At 39.1% G+C, this 19,700-nt stretch overlaps 1 protein-coding gene across 5 annotated transcripts in view; it reads right to left on the bottom strand.

Moving 5' to 3' along the window:
- Nucleotides 1–19,700, bottom strand: part of galnt13 (polypeptide N-acetylgalactosaminyltransferase 13) — a 421,608-nt gene that overhangs the window by 127,888 nt on the left and 274,020 nt on the right. For all 5 annotated transcript variants that reach the window (XM_087989066.1, XM_043693775.2, XM_087989067.1 and 2 more), the window contains 2 exons: nt 16,528–16,645; nt 11,939–12,119 (listed from right to left, as the gene is read on the bottom strand). In XM_087989066.1, coding sequence (XP_087845192.1) covers nt 11,939–12,119; nt 16,528–16,645 — 299 coding nt within the window. The remainder of the gene's footprint in view (nt 1–11,938; nt 12,120–16,527; nt 16,646–19,700) is intronic.

The following is a 19,700-nucleotide window of genomic DNA, read 5'->3' as shown; positions in this document are numbered from 1 at the left end:
CTGTCCCTCAGAATTATTTCCAACAGTTTCACCACCACTGAGATTAGATTGATGGCTTGTAGTTTCCTTCTTTATCTCTTACTCACTTCTTGAATAACATTACCACATTGGTGGTCTTCCAGTCCTCTGACTGGATGGGAAGAAAGGTCACTGGACCTAAAATGTTAACTCTGATCTCACTCCACAGATGCTGCCAGATCTGCTGAGATTTTCCAGCAATTTTCAAATTTGTTTCAGGAGTTGAAACTTATTGCAAGTGCCCCTGTAATTTCCACCCTTGTCTCACTCAACAGTCTGCAATACATTTCATCAGCTCACCACTGAAGTAATTTTCAAGTTCTTCAATGCTTATTTCATTACCATTTGAGGCACTTTGTAAATTGGTGCTCTTTTTCTTCTACTAGAACACAGATTATATTTCTGAAGTACTTGAATGTTTGGGAAGTGCTTTACATAGGTACTATATAGGTAAAACGTTTTCCTTTCACAATGCACTACGTACAAATATTCTGCCTGCAGAAAATATCTGCTCTAACTAAAAATGAACAATGCAGTACACAAGGAAACACACTTCAGCTGGGCAAGTAAAAGTGAAGGTCCCAAACCAAGAATATTGTACTCTGATAGCAAATCCATCTTAACACTTCATGTAATTATCCTAAAACACTTGTGTATTTGTGTTTTATGCACTTACTTACTTCCACTTAATCCAGCATTGAACAAAAGTACCTCTGACTCCAGTCAGCTATGAATATTTTACATAATATAGTAATTAAATGTTGCAGCATATGTACAATTTGCTACATTAGGACATTTATTCAGGTCAGCAGCTTGAGTTGTTCAATCTGCTCACTAATTCAAGTGCATAATTAAAACAATAAATTTCAAATTCTGACCCCAATCAGTCATTGACTCAGAGGGTAAAAAAAATCCCCCAAAAAGTAAACAAGCTTTAAAAGCAGCAGTGGTTCATATGATGCCACGTCAACAGCTGGGTCTCTGAACAGAGGAACTGGGCAATGTGAGTAATTAATATGCCTGAGACTTTGACTTTTGAAAGAAGTTTAATAATTGATGCAAGGGAAAACAGCTCGATGAAATTAGGGTTGGAATCCTGTGGAGCCGAGAGAAATCTTAGGTCTTGGTGGGGGAGAAACGAATCCATGAGTCATCTCTTTTCAGGAAGGCATGCTATATCTTCTGCCTCAGAAGTGCAACATGCCTCACAAGGCAACAGCATGCCTTCTTCACAACAAGGACTCTGGGGGAGGCAAGTCATGCCTACCAAGAGCTGCCAGCCAGTCAGAAAAAGCTGATAAGCAGCAGTCTGACACTGTCATTCAACATACTGAGTAATACTTAAGCAAATCTAAGAATCACAATGCCAATGACATATGCTAAGGAACGACTGGGTAGGATGTCTGAGAAGTCAGGCACGCCTGCAGCAGAGATATGCTAGGGATTGTGGAAGAATGTGGTGGAGATTATGCATCAATTTTTGAGAAGCATTCTGAAGAAATTCTGAAGGGTACACTAAAGTTAAGAACAGATGGAAATATGTTGCCCTGTTGACCGAACAGGTTAATAAGTTTTAAAGGGAAAGTGATCACGCAGAGGATCGGAAAGGAAGAGAACATGACGAATGTGATGAAGCATGTTATAAAAAGCAGATTGAATAAGTATTGCAACAAAACATTGAGTTATGAACTGAGAATACCAAGTTGAAGGAAAAACTAGAGGTTGCAGGGGGGCTCAGGGAATTAATTTGGCAACAAAGAGGTGCCTAACCTAAAGCCGATCAGCCCTATGTTAAGCTTAAAGCAAACAATTCCAGATGCCAATTCAGTGACTGCAAATCCTATTAACAGAACAGGTAACCTTTGCACTTTCTGGAACAGTAAGTGTGAAAGCAGTTTCCCAGTGATTTAGTGTTGCTGTCACATGGTAACAATACCTACAGTATCTGTATTGACATATTGGGTATTTACACTCATACAAGCATTAGAATAACTTGTTAGTATCTTCAAATTTGCATTAAATTTAACACAACAACACAAGGAAAATATTAATTTTCTAGATCCCAAATAACTGACACATACACCCTAAACATACCTCCTGCAGACTGTGGAATCATAGTAAGTGCACTCCATCAGACAAATACAGAAATGAAACTTTTGAACCAAGTAATGATAAGGCATATTTACTGCTTCTCAGATCTCAATTTACCATAAGAGTTCATAAAGTAGAAGATCATAGAATCCCGACAGTGTGGAAACAGGCCATTTGGCCCAACAAGTCCACACTGACCCTCTGAACAGTATCCCACTCAGACCTATTCCCCTACCTTATTACTCTTCATTTCCCCTGACTAATGCACCAAGTCGACATACCCCTGAACATGGCCAATTCACCTAACCTGCTCACCTTTGGATTGTGGGAGAAAATTGGAGCATCTAGAGGAAACCCATGCAAACACAGGGAGAATGTGCATACTTCATGCAGACAGTCATCCGAGGCTGGAATTGAACCCGGGTCCCTGGTTCTGTGAGGTAGTAGTGCTAACCACTGAGTCACAGTGCTGCCCTATAGCAGAACCCACTGCATTGTTTCCAAGCTCCCGAAGTTATGCAGTCTGAAACCAGACATTCCAAGTTATTAAAGGAATTAATTATCTCAGTGATTTTAAAATTTCTTGGGTCATATTCAGCTGAGTATTCCTTTGTTAGTTTTAAAACTATGCCTGGTCAGGAATAGTTTTTGAAAAATGGAGATTTGCAATACGTCATTGTCAGTATATATTTAAGAGACATGATCATGACATGAATGTGAGTCAAGAATGTGCAGACCTCATACTCTACCTGAATGTGGATCACAGAAACATAGAAAACAGAAGCAGGAAAAGGCTCCTTCGAGCCTCCTCAACCATTTAATATGATCATGATTGATCATCCTATTCAGTACTTTTGACCCATATCCTTTGATATACAAGGTTTGTGAAGGTTTGTAGCTCAGGTTGAGATTTAGGGTGTAGGTTTGCTCGCTGAGCTGTATATCAAACCTACAGCTCAGCGAGCAAACCTACATCCTCCTTTGATATCTTTTGCTCTAAGAACTGGAACAGTCTCCTTCTTGAAAACATTGTAATGTTTTGGCCTCAACAACTTTCTGAAAATTCCAAGTCTCACTATTCTCTGGGTGAAGAGGTTTTTCCTCATCTCAATCCTAAATGACCTATCTCATACCCATATCACTTGAAGCATGATTCTCCACGGCATTCAACTGTAATCGAACAGCTAATGTAGCCCAAATACTTATGCACATGTGAATGTAATATTTGGGCATGATGCTCAACAGTAATAAAGATCTGGAATTAGAATTAGAATTTATTGTCACATGTACTCAAGAATAGGAATACAGGAGTAGAGTTAATGTGTACGAAGTCGCCAATCTCCGATGCATTCTTAAATACACACTTGATTACAAACCTGGAAAAAAACCATCAGAAATAAGAGTATCAAAGCCAAATAAAATGAAAAACGTCCAGATAGTAAAGTTTTAATTAAGTTTTATCTCCATGGAGTCTCAGGAGGAACTGAGTGCGTGTTGCCATTACTGCCTCCAATTTCCTCGGGCTGCCATTACTGCCCCAGATTGTATAGCTACTGTGAGCAAGCCTTGCAGTGTTCTCGGACCTGGCGATTGGGGGTTGTGAGCAGGCCCTGAAATGTTCCAGTACCCGTTAATCAGAGGCTGCGAATTACCGGTGTCTCAGCTGGGTTCCTGTTATATGCTCTTACTGTGTCCATTTGCAGCCTCCAATCACCAGGTCCCAGAACATTGCAGGGCCCTCTCGCAGCCTCTGAGTGCCAGGTCTCGGAACATGCTTGGGCAGGCTCTGTCACTGATGCCTCACCAAAGCATGAGACTTTAAAGATAAATGAGAAAAAAAAGCCAGAAGTTTAAAAAAAAGCAGATAGAAGCGAATGGCCTCAGCAGATCCAACTCAGCGCTGTTACTCTTCCGCCATCTTTGGTTACAAGACCATCTCTTGAATCTATTGGACTCTTCAATATCAGAATATTCATGGTAGTTTCTCAGTGATGATGTCATGAAAATGTTTCTTAAAGCTATACTAACATACCATATCTCTTAAATGTATAGTGAACATACTGACTGAGAGACCTATCAATTTGCTTATATTCATTAAACGTTCATATTATTTACCTAACTCAGTGCTCTAGTCTTGCCTGATAAATATATCACTGCCAAATGTGAAAGTCTTCACATAATTTTGAAGGGGTTAAACTGGGATTATAAAATTTGGCCACATGAAACCAAACTAAACCAGTCTACATTAATTTTTAAAACATACATTCCTTATGTCACTCTGAGATAGTAATGGCTCTCTGCAACATTGATCTAATCCTTTATAAGGGTATTAGGCACCAGTCCCTCACCTCCCTCATGCTGCCACTACCACCATGACCCATGCATGCTCCCTCATAATCTTAATGCCCTACTCCAATCCTCCATTAACCCAAAGCCCCCCCAACATGCGATATTCCTTCAAAGCCCTCTCTATGTTCCTTCCAAGACCAGTGTTGAATCAAAGCAAAGGCAGACTACATTGGCTGAAGCTGTTGCTTTCACTGTTGAGTATAGAAGGCTGCAAAATATGTCAATGTCAATAAAGACTTGTTCCTCCATCTTGCATTGCTTTTCACTGGAACAGTACAATAAACCAAGGACTGAAACAAGAGGAAAATGATAATATTAAAATGGCAAGTGACTGAAAGGTTGGGGTTATGGTTGTAGACTAAACAGAGGTGCTCCACTAGGTACTCAGAAAGATTGACACCACCAGTAAACCATGCATGTTCTCTCATAATCTTCATGTCCTGCTCCATATTGCCCTACAGCCCCAAGGGTCCTCCAATATTCCATATCCCTACAACGCCCTCTTTATTTTCCTTCCAAGACCAACATCCCAGTATCCATTATGTATTGAAACAGTGAACAATTGCCCAAGTTTGCCAAGTCAACCACCAAAATAAGCAAATTGGATTTGAAAATATACTTTGAAAAAGACTGTTCATCTTACAACATTATAAAAGTGTCAATCAAGGATAATTAAAGTCTACATTTGGTACGTAGAGCAGTAGAGGATGTAGAGGACTCCACATTAGGAGCAAAAAATACAAGAGACTAGATTGAAAAAAATTACAAGTAAATCAATGCTTCAGCTAGGAGGAGTATTTGGGCCTTCGATAATGAGGAGGTAAAAGGGGCAAGTCTTATTGATTGCATGGAGGAAAATGAAATATTTCGGGTGATAGTTGAGTGAACAGTGCGTGAATGTAGGAATGTTCCTTCAGAATGCTAATTGGGGAGAGAAGAGGAAGATGCATTTGGTGGTGACATCATGTTGAAAATTATAGAAATGGCAAAGGATGATCTTTTGAATGTGGAGGCTAGTGGCTGAAAAATGAGGGCATGGGAACCCTACCATGGTTCATGGAGGGAGTGGTTGAGATGAGGGCAAAAGTGCAACAAAGAGCTCAGACATGGTTGAGGACTCTGTTCACCCCAGTGCGGAGAAATCCTTGAGAAGAAAGAAGGACATGTCTGAAGCATTGGTGTTTAGCCACTTGCTAGCTCTGGTTTTGCACTGCAAACTTTCAAAACATCTCTGCACCTCTAAATCTGCCCCTTGAGAATTACTTATTCTACCTGCTCCAACATTGGTGGCCATGCCATGAGCTCTGTAATCTCTCTGCTCACATCTCTCTCTCTCTCCTGCTTTTGTCCTTTAAAATATTCATCTAAACATACAATTAAAAATTAGGTCAAAGATGTATGTGGCTTAGTATCATATTTTGTTTTATAATGCTTCTGGGATGAGCTTTGTAACATTGTATTACATTAAAGTCATATAAGTCTGAGTTGTTGCTCAACTACTTCTCACTAAATTCTGCATGTTAGAGAAATGATTCTGCTTTTGTTGTATTACAATATGCAAGTTGACAACAGTTATCGCTGAATCCCTAGAATCACAATAAACATAAAGGCAATAAAGAATATTAAGCAGTTAATGTATTAGAATGGAAAAACTTCAACGTCCATTGAAGAATGAATAGTGGGAAAACCCTCTTGAGTGTAAAGCTACAGCAATGACTGTCTCAGCAAGAATTCTAAAGGCACCGTGGGAAATAAGAGAAAAGAAAAAGATATTTCATAGTTTTGTAACTAATCGGAGGACTGTGGAGAGTAGAACAAATTAAACCTTATGCATGGCAGGTAAGAAGTTCCTGAATTAATAGAACTATAAAGGCTGAGTTTCATTTCACTACAGTTTCATTTGCGCCTGCAAATGGAGCATTAGCTGCTTCAAAATTGAGATGCCGTTTTCATTCACACATAAACCCTCATAAATCAAAACATTAAGCCCTCAAGCCACAACTGTCATCCAATTAGATCATGCCAATCTGTACCTCAATTCACCTTTGAAATATATCCCTTCATATCAGTCACTTAATAAAAATCTGATGATCTCAGTTTTGAAAATTTCAATTGAACCAAAGTTTGCAGCATTTTCACACTTCCACTATCCTTTTTGTGCAACAACAGAACAGAATGTGAAAAAGTGACTGGAAGTCCCAGCTTGAGGGGCTGACTGCCCTACTCTTGTTCCTATTTATTACAGTCTTTAAACATTAAGGATCTTTGGAAGGATATCAAATCACTCTTTCTCACTTCATTCTATGAGGAAAGGGTGCCCAGCTGATCTCTTTTATCACTGAAAATTATACTCTCATTGAATTCGGGATGGAATCTCTCTGTTCTTCTGGAAAGGTGGTTGCAAGAACGTCTCAAAATTGTATTCTCTGAGCAAACTGTGTATGGCAAACTCCAGAGCCAATGCATGATCAATTAATGACTTGAACTCACATGCCAGAACATCACAGCAACAGACTTTGGAACTTTCTACGCTTTATCCTTTTTGCCTTCAAGAATGAACCTAATGGCCAGAAAGTGTGTTTTTAAAAATACACATCTACAAAGGGAAATCTTTTATTGTGTGTGTGTGACCATGTATCGTGTGTCTGTGTGTGAGAGAGAGAGATAGAGAGACAGAGAGACAGACAGAGAGCTTTGAGTTTTTTTGAGGAATAAACCACTTTTCTTGAATAATATTAATTATGTATGTTGAGCAATGATTGCAGCTTATTTGCATAAATTACATTTGACAATAAACAAGTAATCACATTTATTAAAGAAATCTAATACATTTTCTTTTTAATTTAAAGCCTGATAAAATATTTAATTAGCCATCTTGGTAATAGGGCAAAGTAATTTTTATTTTGTACTGTGACTTTAATGTTGTAATGGAACGAGATCAAAAGTGAACTCCTCCATCCTCACTCACATCAATGCACTAAAGTTCACTCTTTGTAGAACTACAATGCTGTTCACAGAAATCTATAACAGAGTAAATCTCAGTACAAATCAGAGGAAAATGTTATAAGGGTATACAATAATTATAGAGCATTTCAATCTGCACACAGTTAGGTAAAACCTATTTAGTACAATTTTGTGGAGGAAAAGTTCTTGGAACATATTCAAGATGATTCTCTAATTAATTATTTTGAGGAACCAACTAGGGAATGGGCTAATTTGGATCTTGTATGGTGAAATGATAAAGGTCCACCTAAAATGGAGCTTTAGGAAAGTATAACGACAATACCATAATGGCCACAGCGCTAGTGTACCATTGATGATTATCTTTCAAAATTCAAATAATTCTGCAATGAAGCCTGAAGATTGGAAGATTGAAAATGTAATCCCACTGTTTAAGAAAAGAGGGAGAGAGAACAGTGGAAACTCCTGCTAGCTTGACACCATTTGTATGGACAATACTGGAAACTATTATAAAGGTTGGGATTCCTGGATATTTAGGAAAGAAACCTGACTGGACAGCTTCAACATGGATGTCTGACAAAGGATTTTGTGTTGGAAGATTTAATTAGCAGAATTGATAAAGGGGGACCCAAAGGATATGTTGTATTTAAATTTTCAAAAGGCTTTCTAAAAGTGCCACATAGCAAGTTAGTGGGAAAAAAAGTAAAGCACATAAGCTGGAGAACACATAAGATTGGATTGAAGCTTGATTGACAGTAGGCAAATGTCATTTATGGGTTGGCCACATGCGACCAATGGGGTGTAACAAAAATCAGCACTTGAGCCCTATTGGTTCACAACCTAATTCACTGAATTGGATTTGGGAACTAAATTGGTTGGATAAATGTTGTGAGGAGGAGGTAAAGACATTTCAAAGGGATTTGGAGAAGCTAAGCAAATCTGCAAAGATTTTACAAGTGGAAATCAATGTGTAGAAATGCAAAGTCATCTGTTTTGGTTGGAATAACAAATGTACAGTGCTTCTTCAATGATGAAAGGCTGGGAAGTGTTCATGAGTCACTGAAAGTTAACCTACAGATACAACAAGCAATTAACAAGGCAAATAGTTTCTTGGCAATGATTATAACAGGATTTAAATATGGAACACAAATTTCTTACTACTATTCCAGAAAGCTTTGGTGAGGTAAAACCTTTTGCAGTTTCAATATCCTTGCACATGGAATGATATACATGCCACAGAGGCAAAGGTTCAAACTAATGCAAGCTAATTCCTGAAATAAAGTGATTGCCCTATGAAGAAATACTAAAGATGCTGGGCTGTATCCTCTGGTTTAGAAGAATGAGAGGTATGCAAACATTTAAGATTTGTACAGGGACTGATAGAGTAGATGCTGCAGTGATGTTTCCATCAGAATATACAATATATAACCATGGGACACAGTGTCAGAATAAGGGGTAGGCTATTTAGGACTGAGATAAGGAGGAGTTTCTTTTCTCAAACAATGCTAAATCTTTGGAATTCTCTGCCTGGGTTCAATTCCCGCTTCAGGCGACTGTGTGGAGTTTACATGTTCTCCCCACATCTGTGTGGATTTCCTCCGGTGCTCAGGTTCCCTCCCATAATCCAAAGATGTGCAGGTTAGGTGAATTGGTCATGCTAAATTGCCCATAGTATTCAGGGATGTGTAGGTTAGGTGCATTAGTTGGGGATAAATATAGGATAATAGAGTAAGGAATGGGTCTGGGTGGGTTACACTTCGGAGGGTCAGTGTGGACCTGTTGGCCCAAATGGCCTGTTTCCACACTGTAGGGATTCTATGCTCTTTGATTAAAGGACTGTGGACGCCTAGTCATTAAGTATGCTCAAGTCTGAGATTGAGATTTCTACATGTTAAAATCATTAACGAATATGGGATTTATGTGGGGAAAATTAAATTAAAGATTAGCAATGGTCTCATTGAATGATAGAGCAGGCTCTCAGAATCAAAGAACTGTTCTGGTGCAGAAGGAGGCCATTTGGCCCATTCTGCATGCACTGTCTCTCTGAATGTTTGTTATGACTTTATGCCATTCTCCTGCTATGGTCTGCAACGTATTGCTACATGTTGCTTATACTCAAAGAATCATCTAACATGCTTTTAATCGACTTGAAATTTTGAAAGATGGAAGGGCTAATTGGTCAACTCCAGCTCCTATTCTCATGTTCTTTATAAAATTATAATAATTAGCATTTAAGTTTGGTATTTAGTTGCAAGTTATGAAATACCTTCTAGATCTAAGATCAGCATTTCAAAATCTTTGTGCCAGAGCTCACATGCTCTACAATTTAATGCTAAGCTCTTCAAATGAGAAGAAATAGTAACACAACACATACATAGAGAGTAGAAATGAGAAGAGGGTCCTAAAGGTAAATGTAAAAAGAAAAGACATTTCGATCAGTCTCTGAATTGTACATGAAGAGCTGACATAAAAATGTTGAGGCAATTATTAAATGGCACCAGTAGCACTGATGTTGGCAGCTGAGCACTCAATCCCAAGATTCTTGGTTTTGCAGGTTGATCGAAATTCTTTTGTCCTGATTCCTCTTGAACTGGCTGGCTACACTGAGAATTCTCCCATTTTGTTTTACCTGCAGTCCAGTTCTATTTCTTTCAGTTTAGCTCCTAACTTCAAAATCTAACTGTGCTAGATGCTAGGCCATTAAAGGAACAAACACATTAAGCAGCTATTTGAAACCTGAGCTACATTTAATTTGCAATCATTTCACTACCCATTTGCTATGGATGTTCTCGATGAGAAGCTGAATGGCTGATATGGTTCAGCGATTAAAAGCCTCGGAGAACAGCAGGCTCACCTTTTATGTGACATGCAGTTGTCACTCAGCCAGCATGGCACCTTGGTTTATTTGGAATTATGTTGAGCTTTTTGGAAGAATGTCTGTTGAGAGGCTAACCATGTTTTCTGAGAATATCTTACCAAAGTTGCCATGTTCACTATCTACCCTATCATTAGGATATCCGTTTCTGGCCCCATCATAACCAAGCATTGTTCCCAGAATGATATCCTGACATCAAGGGACCTATTTCTATCATCCATCCACTTTCAGGCTCAGCAGCAGAGTAGATAGTGAACATGGCACCTTTGGTAAGATATTCCAAAAAAATATGCTAGGTCCCAAATCGGAATTACTTCAAAAAAACTCAACATAATTGGGACTTGATCAAAAAAGTACAAGATTCAGCCCATTATTGTTACAACATGGCAGTGAACCCTTCTGCTAATTAAACCAAACATCAAGAAAAGCTCACCTCGCCTCGTCATCTGTTAAAATGAGTGACAAAGAACTCCCAAATTCCACTATTTAAAGAAAATAATATCAATTTATTCCTTAACTCTAAAACTGAATATTAAACACCAACTATTCACCACTCATAGCCTCCTGTCTCTTAACTGCTTATTACTTGCTTCCAAATCTATAACAATGTACTGTTTCAATAAAAAAAACACTTAATTAAATTACATCAAATGATGCAATAGCTGTCATTATCGGTGTCTGTCTTCTTCCTGCTGAAAATCTCCCTGGATCATCTTCTTTCTTTTACTGTGAATATTTTTCAAATGAAACAAAGTACCTTTGATAGAATGTTTTCTTGAATGGTAGTCTTTCTTGATCGTAGTTACTCTGTCAATGGCAGTTACTCTGACTGACTTTCAAAATGCCTGTTTTTTATATCTCCAACAGCGGATCATCTCATTGGTTCGATATTGGCAAGAAACAATAAATTCAAACTCAACTGGGTTTTAGTATCCTGGGCATAATTTAAACTGATTGGTTAAATTCAAATTGTTGTCAAAACAGCAGCCAATTATTTCACAACCACATGTTACGTATTTTTAATTTTCAAGTATACTAAGACTGCTAGCTAGTCATCACAGATGCTTGTCAGCTCTCAGTTCAGAACATCATTCACTCTGTCTTAAAGGTACAGTACACGTATTTAACTTCCTAACATTATCTAGATTACTACTCCAGTAACATATTCTTATAAAATGGATTTATTAAATAGTGAGAGAATGTTATGTTCTAGCTAGTAAAACAGCAAACTAAGTTGTATAAGAATAATATCCAAGCTTCTCCCAAGACATTTGTTTTTATTACTTAGACGATAAGACTAAACACATTTACATTGAGGAGATCATTATGAAGCAAAATCATGTGTTATGGTACAAGGGAGACATGAAAGCTAGAAAACAGTACTTGACTAAAGATCTACCTTCATAAAAGCCAAAGTATCATATTAAAAATTATATACCAGCAGGCTTTACCAATAAATTTCAAATTATTTATGACAAATAACATGACAGCAACCAAAAACATGCAAACTCATAAATACAACATATTGGAAAGAGATTTACATCTCTTGAAATGTATCACGAAAAGATGATTATCATACCACATCATAATACATTTAAATGAAGGTCAGTTGAAAATAAATTAATTCCGCAATGGTAAGTGTACCTGGTGATATAATGTAGAAGAAGTCTTTGAAGTCATCCATCCACACTTCTGCTAGGCGTCTATTGTTCTTGTTAATAATATGTCCGGTACCACCAGGGAAAGTGTATGGAGTTGCCTTGCGGAACACATGACCAACATGCGAACAAGTAATAATTTCCAAAGAACCACCACACTGCCATATCTGGGAAAACATAAAGAATATTATCCATTGGTATTGGTATCCATTTATCAAAATCATCTGATGACAATATTCCACCATCTCATCAAAGTCAATAGTACCCTCCTGCACTGTGGTGTATGGAACTCATCTTACATTATATTTGACACGATGAATAATAATAAACAACTTACACTTCTCAAATGTGACTCTCTTCAATGAATTCTTTTCAAAAATTGCAGAAACAAATTCATAAAATTCATCAAGGACTTCAATGCTTATAGACAATGCATATCACTTTATCAACAGTAACAAGGCATTTTGGGTCATGGGCCAGTGTATTAAAATAATAGTTAAAGCATAATTTAATTTATATTGTACTAACATTCAACATCCCTTTTTCCTCATAAATTGTGTATTTTGCTTCAATAATTCTGAAATTGTTTCTTGAAATGAGGAATTTGACCTGGGCAGAAAGCCAGGGAAAAAAAGTCAGTTAAGAGGACTTCTATTGGATCCTTATCACACCATAGTATGCATAGAATTTAAAGATGGAAATGATTTTGGGTGAATATCCAAACTGCACAGTGATGAGATGTTTATTCTAATCAAAAATAGTTATTATTATTCTAATCCAATAAGGGGATGAAATATGAAATATTCCCATCAAACAGCCTTTGAAATATCAGGTGCAATCTTAGAAGAGCCTGAGTAACACAGGTCATGGTAAGATTTGTGCAACATTACACAAGAAGTCTGGCAAGACCTATCTCGATGCCAGAAACAGTGCAGTGCATTTTTAATTATATTCTGGGAGACAAAGTGAGATTTTTGCTAGAAGGGAGATTATTGTTTTTTTACAAACTCTTAACTGCACATCTTGCCTGACAAATATGCAGCTTCCTGTATGACCACTCACCAGGAAGAAATTAGAAAGAATACTTGACATGGAAGTCAGAGCAGATAACTGTCAACTTCAGCTCACTACTGACTGCAAAGAATCTCCATGTTGGTAACCATGCAATGACATCTCAGGGAACAATCCATGCGAATCAGATGCATGTTCCCTTCATTCACAGACGTTGGCATCTAATAATTACTAACTTTTCATGATCCACGTGACACTTCTCTGATCCACTTGCAGCATGCTTAGGGAGTGTAAACGGGGATAAATGGGAGAGAGGTGGAGCCGGGGGGAAGGTAACTGGGAATGTGATAAATAGATGAAGGTGGGGCATGATGGTGATAGGTCGGAGAGGAGGGTGGAGCTGATAGGTGAGAAAGAAAATGGACAGGTAGGACAGTTCAAGAAGTTGGTATCTAATTGGAGGTTTGGATCTGGGATAAGGTGGGGGAAGGGGAGATCAGGAAACTGGTGAAATCTATATTGATTCTTCATGGTTGGAGGGCCCAAAGGCAGAAGATGAGGTGTTCTTCCTCCAGGCATTAGGTGGCTAGAATTTGGAGGTGGAGGAAGCTCAGGATTTATATGTCCTTGGTGGAGTGGGAGGGTGAGTTGAAGTGTTTGGCCACAGGATGGTGGGATTGATTGGTGCGTGTGTCCCGGAGATGTTCTCTTAAACATTCTGCAAGTTGGCATCCTGTTTCACCAATGTAGAGGTAACCACATTGACAGCAACGCACATAGTCGATGAGATATTTGGATGTGCAGGAAAATCTGTGCTGGATGTAGAAGGATCCTTTGGGGCCTTGGATGCAGATGAGGGGGTTGGTGTGGTCACAGGTTTTACACTTCTTGCGGTTGGAAGGGAAGGTGCCGGGAATGGAGTGCTGATTTTTAGAAAAGTTCAAGCTATCATTTTAATTTTTTAAAATTTACTACAAGCTTTTAATATTTTATGTACTTGGCTTCCTGTTCATTTTTCACCATGTGGAAAATACTTTCATTCATCTTACCTATCAAAATTAGATGGTACCCACTTTCACATACTTAATTTCATTTGCCATTATATTACCTACTCTGTTAATCTACTTCAACCCACTGCTCTCATTCATACCACATAATCCTCGATTAATTATGCATAAACAATTCTAAATTTATGCATATACTTTCAACAGAAATTGTATTTACCAAAGTAAAACAAATCACAACTTCTTTTCTGTCACATTTATGAGCTTTCAATGTCTCTCCTATGAAGGACTTTGAGATATTGATTATGTTAAAGCCAATACTTATATGCAAGTTTGTTGGAAATTATACTGACAGGAAAATTATACCATGTCATGTACAATTACCCACTTCTGCTTCGTTGCCTTTTAATTGTCTCTCAAAATAAGGTACACACAAATTTCAGTTTCAACAAATGTCTCCAATACATCTGTTGGTGCACATTCCATCACTTTCATACTGGTGACAAGGGTGTGGTGCTCAACTTAAGGAAAATGTGCTAGAGACGGCAGGCATTTGTCCACAGTAAAATGTGGGGAAGGAGACTGCTATCAGGAGTGAAACGGAATTGCACAATGTTAGGAAGAATAATTTTGGTGCAATTTAAAATTGACAGTTTTGCGACAGTGAATTATTTTCCTCAGTTTCTACTGATGACTGGTAATAGAGGGAAATCCATTCGATATACTCTTGAGAAAAGCTGTGTGACGTGCTTCAGCCTTTATCATACTGGGCTAGAGGTGGATTAAATCACTAGAATTTTCGCCAGGAATATACCATTGTTGATTTGGTATCACAGAATCCCTATAGTATGGAAACAGGCCAGTCAGCCCATCAAATCTACACAGAACCCAAAAGAGCATCCCAACCAGACCCATCCCCACTACCCTATCCCTGTAACCCTGAATTTCCCATGGCTAATCCACATAGTCTGTAGAACCCTGGACACAATGGGCAAAAATATGAGGACTGCAGATGCTGGAAACCAGAGTTTAGATCAGAGTGGTGCTGGAAAAACACAGCAGGTCAGGCAGCATCCAAGGAGCAGGAAAATCGATGTTTCAGGCAAAAGCCCTTCAACAGGAATACAGGCAGGAAGCCTCCAGGGTGGAAAGATAAAATGGGGGGGAGCTGGGAAGAACGTAGCAAGGAGTACAATAGGTGAATGGGGATGGGGATGGAGGTGATAGATCAGACAGGAGGATGGAATGGATAGATGGGAAGGGATATTGGCAGCTAGGACAGGTCATGAGGACAGTGCTGAGCTGAAAGTTTGGAACTGAGGTAAGGTGGGGGGAGGGGAAATGAGGAAACTGGTGAAGTCCACATTGATGCCCTGGGGTTGAAGTGTTCCGAGGCGGAAGAGAAGGCGTTCTTCCTCCAGGCGTCTGGTGGTGAGGGAGCGGTGGTGGAGGAGGCCCAGGATCTGCATGTACTCGGCAGAGTGGGAGGGGGGGTTGAAATGTTGGGCCACGGGGCGGTGGGGTTGATTGATGCAGGTGTCCCGGAGATGTTCCCTGAAGTGCTCTGCTAGGAGGCGTCCAGTCTCCCCAATGTAGAGGAGACTGCATTGGGAGCAACGGATACAATAAATGACATTGGTGATTGTGCAATTGAAACTTTGATGGATGTGGAAGGCTCCTTTGGGGCCTTGGATGGAGGTGAGGGAGGAGATGTGGGCACAGGTTTTGCAATTCCTGCGGTGGCAGGAGAGGGTGCCAGGACGGGAGGGTGGTTTGTTGGGGGGCATGGACCTGACCAAGTACTCATAGAAGGAACGGTCTTTGTGGAAAGCGGAAAGGGGTGGGGAGGGAAATATATCTCTGGTGGTGGGGTCCATTTGGAGATGGCGGAAATGTCGGAGAATGATATGGTTAATGCGAAGGTTGGTAGGGTGGAAAGTGAGGACCCAGGAGGTTCTGTCCTTGTTACCGTTGGAGGGGTGGGGTTTGAGGGTGGAGGTGCGGGATGTGGATGAGATGTGTTGGAGGGCATCGTCAACCATGTGAGAAGGGAAATTGCGATCTCTAAAGAAGGAGGCCATCTGGTGTGCATGGCCAATCCACCTAATCTGCACATCTTTGAACTGTGGGTGGAAGCCAGAGCACCTGGATGAAACACACGCAGACACAGGGTGAATGTGCAAACTCCACACAGGCAGTCACCTGAGAGGGGAATCGAACCTGGTGCTGTGAGGCAGCAGTGCTGACCAGTGAGTCATCGTGCTGTTCCATTAAGTTTTGCTTTTACTGTAATCTTTCAACTTCACTTCAAAGTAAGTGCTAAATCTGCACTAACCTAATTCATAACCAACCAGGAAAACGTTTTGTTTTGATAATTGAACATATCGTTATGACAGTTGAGCTTATGCCCGAAACGTCGATTCTCCTGCTCCTCGGACGCTGCCTGACCAGCTGTACTTTTCTAGCACCACACTCTCAACTCTGATCTCCAGCATCTGCAGTCCTCACTTTCTTTTATATCGTTATGACAAAAACATAAGTAGCAGGATAATCTACTTACCCGAAAAGACATTTCCAGGTTCTCTCCACCCCAAATGTCCATCCCTGCGTCATATGTTCCAATTTCTTCAAAATAATCTCTATCGATAGAAAACAAGCCCCCAGCCATGGTAGGTGTTCTAAAAGGAATGAAAAGCAAAACATATTTGATCCCTGGCACAGTCTTTATAATAAATACACTAGCCTAGTAATGTAAGTAATTATGATATAATAAATAAACATTAGTGTCCAAAAATAGATTGGTGATTTAAATTCCAAGAGAAGTTTTGTTTTATTTCCCTGTTCTGTACAACTTATTCAGCATTAGGAATGTTAGTTGAATTTATATGCCTGTTAAACGGGACATAGTTGAAGATCTGTCAATACCATTGGAGAATTTACTATTTCTTTCAACTGCATCAAAACAAATCTCTTAATAATAACCGTGGCCATACATCACTGAAGCTCCAAAAAAAATTATCAAGAATAAAATTTATGATAATTTTGTTACAAATAGGAGAAAAAGATGAAGGAGCCCCAAGATACTAAACTCTTAAATATATTAAACATTCATCCTTGTATCTTAACTTCACAGAAATAGCCTAATCTTAAAGTGTACCATCTTCTGTTATTCAAAACAGTAATTTGAATTTTCTTTCTTGCCATTAAAAATAAAATTCATCCTGATTTGGATTAGGACAGAATACTTAGGAACAGCAGCATGTGTGGAGCTACTTAAAAACACCCATACACACTATTCTTAAAAACTGCTATTGCTACAACTCCATATGCGTGTCAATTAACAAGATTTTTAATGTATCAATATCAGAAGCAACACATCCTTTTGAGGGAATCTGAGCTTTGCGCAGACATTGTTATTTTTCTGAGAGTTTATTTTGGCAATAGCTTAAAATTCATTTGTACAGGATGGACAGGTATCAATTTTTTTATAATCTCTGTACAATATGAGGGGCCATAAAGGAAAGGCAGGGGCTTGAGTTGATATGGAGCAATGTGGGTATGGGATAAAGGTGTGAGGGGCTATGGAAGATGAGAGCTAGAGATTCTACAACAAAAACAATCAAGTGCAATCACAGACCTGAGGCAGTCCTTTTGGGTACATAGGAACAGGAGTAGGCTATTCTGCATATCAATACTGCAGTGCTATACATTATGATCATGGCTGATCATCCACTTCAATGCCCTTTTCCTACAATATCCCCATATCCCTTTAAATCATTGCATTTAGAAATCTGTCAATCTCGACATACTTAATGACTGAACATTGATAGCTCCCTGGTGTAGAAAATTCCAAACATTCTTAACACTTCAACAAAAAATTTCTCATCTTGATTGGGACTTGCTCTTTATCTTTAAATATGTCACCTGTTTCTGAACTCCCCAACTACAGGAACATCGAACCTACACCTACCCTGTTTATCCCTTTAATTATTTAGCAGGTGTCAAGAGATCAACTCACTCTTCAGAACTTTGGAGAACATCGGCCCAGTTTTCCCAAACACTCATCATTGGCCAGTCCAACCATCACAGGAACAGATCTACTGAACCTTTTTGTACTCCCTTTCCAACAATAATATCTTTCTGTGATAATGAGACCAAAACTAAACACAGTACTCCATGTACAGACCAACAAGGTTCTATTTAATACAAGCAATATTTCAAATTTCCTCATAAACACTTGTGATAAAGGCTGACCTACCATTAGCCTTCCTAATTGCTCCATGTATCTGCATATCAGCCTACAGTAGCTTATTGGTAAGGACACTGAGTCCCTTTCTATTTCCCTTCTTGAACAGGGGAACCACATTTGCTATCCTCCAGTTTTCTGGCACTATTCCTGTAGACAATGACAATTTAAAGATCAATGCCAAAGGCTCGGCAATCTCCTCCCTGGCTTCCCAGAGGATCCTAGGATAAATAACATCCGGCCCAGGGGACTTATCTATTTTCACACTCTGCAGGATTTCTAATACCTCTTCCTTGTGAACCTCAATCCCACCTATTCTAATAGCCTGTATCTCAGTATTCTCATCGACAACATTGTCTTTTTCTAGAGTGAATACTGTCGAAAAATATTCATTTAGTGCTTCCCCTATCTCCTCTGACTCCACACACAACTTCCCACTACTATCCTTGATTGGCCCTAATCTTACTCTCGTCATTCTTTTATTCCTTAAATACCTATAGAAAGCCTTAGGGTTTACCCTGATCTTATCCACCAACAACTTCTCATGTCTCCTCCTGGCTCTTCTGAACTCTCTCTCTAGGTCTTTCCTGGCTGTCTTGTAACCCTCAAGCGCCCTAAATGAGCCTTCACATCTCATCCTAACATAAGCCTTCTTCTTCCTCTTGACCAGAGATTCCACTTCCTTCGTAAACCATGGCTCCTGCACTCTACAGCTTCCTCCCTGCCTGACAGGTACATACTTATCTAAGACACAATTCCCCACAGTAGGCTATTGTACAAAATGCAGAGGAATGGGATTGTGGGAGATGTAGCAGTTTGGATCAGTAATTGGTTTGCTGAAAGAAGACAGAGGGTGGTGGTTGATGGGAAATGTTCATCCGGAGTCCAGTTACTAGTGGTGTACCGCAAGGGTCGGTGTTGGGTCCACTGCTGTTCGCCATTTTTATAAACGACCTGGATGAGGGTGTAGAAGGGTGGGTCTATGTTTTATGTTCTATCTATACTTCCCAGCCTCTTATCATTTAAGAAATATGTCTCCATGAAAATAGGGCCTACAGGGTACTAAAGCAAGGAATTTATGTTAAGTGTTAATAAAATATTGGATTGACTTCAAAAGACATGTATAGGGAAGAAATGAAGGTGTTAGAGTGTGATTGCAGCAAAGATTTACAAGAATGATTTCAGGAATTAGTTACTTAAGTTACGTGAATAGATTGGATAACCAGTAGCTGTTCTCCTTAAAGAGGATTTAATACAAATGCTCAGAATCATGAAGGCTTATTTAAACAAAATAAATGAAAAGAATGTATTCCAATCAGCAACAGGATTGAGAATCAGGGTACACAAATTAAAGTGAATAGCAAAAAAAAGTAACATGAGGGAGATTTATGGTTAGGATCTGGAGTGCTCTGCAGCGAGCCAAATTGTTCTTTTAGAGAGCTAGCATTGACTCAATGTGTTGAATAAACTTTCTCTGTACTACTAGT

This window comes from Chiloscyllium plagiosum, unplaced genomic scaffold (genome assembly GCF_037043375.1).
Source record: "Chiloscyllium plagiosum isolate Xiang-an unplaced genomic scaffold, Cpla_swu_hap1 HiC_scaffold_7, whole genome shotgun sequence".
NCBI classification, from domain to species: domain Eukaryota; kingdom Metazoa; phylum Chordata; class Chondrichthyes; order Orectolobiformes; family Hemiscylliidae; genus Chiloscyllium; species Chiloscyllium plagiosum.
This window is presented reverse-complemented; position numbering and strand designations above follow the sequence as displayed.